The sequence below is a fragment of the Leptonychotes weddellii genome, unplaced genomic scaffold, assembly GCF_054177405.1.
Source record: "Leptonychotes weddellii isolate Sample4059 unplaced genomic scaffold, ASM5417740v2 HiC_scaffold_41244, whole genome shotgun sequence".
Taxonomy (NCBI): Eukaryota; Metazoa; Chordata; class Mammalia; order Carnivora; family Phocidae; genus Leptonychotes; species Leptonychotes weddellii.
The window spans coordinates 1-937 of record NW_028007744.1 but is presented as its reverse complement, the minus strand read 5'-3'; the positions used below and the strand labels follow the sequence as shown (position 1 = coordinate 937).

At 69.8% G+C, this 937-nt stretch overlaps 1 protein-coding gene across 1 annotated transcript; it reads left to right on the top strand.

The window, feature by feature from the left end:
• Nucleotides 1-3: 3 nt before the first annotated feature.
• LOC145719384 (lysine-specific demethylase 4D-like) lies at nt 4-923 on the top strand (the record flags this gene model as incomplete). Its single annotated transcript, XM_081810876.1, has 1 exon — nt 4-923. A coding segment is annotated over one exon (920 nt), but the record flags the coding sequence as incomplete, so codon positions are not given.
• Nucleotides 924-937: the final 14 nt, after the last annotated feature.

The window sequence follows — 937 nt, the reverse complement described above, 5'->3', positions numbered from 1 at the left end:
GTCAACACCCCCTACCTGTACTTTGGCATGTGGAAGACCACCTTCGCCTGGCACACGGAGGACATGGACCTTTACAGCATCAACTACCTGCACTTCGGGGAGCCCAAAACTTGGTACGCGGTGCCCCCAGAGCACGGCCAGCGCCTGGAACGCCTGGCCACGGAGCTCTTCCCGGGCAGCGCCCGCGCCTGCGAGGCCTTCCTGCGGCACAAGGTGGCTCTCATCTCGCCCACCGTCCTCAAGGACAACGGGATCCCCTTCAGTCGGATCACGCAGGAGGCTGGCGAGTTCATGGTGACGTTTCCCTATGGCTACCACTCTGGCTTCAACCATGGCTTCAACTGCGCAGAAGCCATCAACTTCGCCACCCCGCGCTGGATCGATTATGGCAAGGTGGCCTCCCAGTGCAGCTGCGGGGAGGCCCGGGTCACCTTTTCCATGGACGCCTTCGTGCGCATCCTGCAGCCCGAGCGCTATGAGCTGTGGAAGCGCGGGCAGGACCGGGCTGCCGTGGACCACACGGAGCCCGCGGCGCTGGGCAGCCGGGAGCTGCGCGCCTGGAGGGAGGTGCGCGCCCCCGGGAGAGCCGCGCTGGGCCTGAGGCACCTCCCTCCGCGCCGCGCCCCGCGCGCCCTGCGGCCTGTGGCCGCTGGTCCGGGCACCCGCCGCCGCACCCCTCTGCGCCCGGCCTCCGCGCGCCCCTTGCCCGCGCAGAGCTCTTCCTCTGATGCCCAGTCCGGGGCTGTCCCCGCCCGCACCTCCCGGGAGTCTGGCCCCACCCGGCCACCGCCCCCCAACCCCTCTGCCCCAGATCTCCAGCCCCCCACTGGCAGGTGTGGTCCTGGTCGTCGTCCTCGGGAACAGGGTGCTCAGGGGCCTAGCATCCAGGCCCGGGCCAAGAGGCGCCTGTCGGTGGGAACAGGGCACGCAGCTCAGC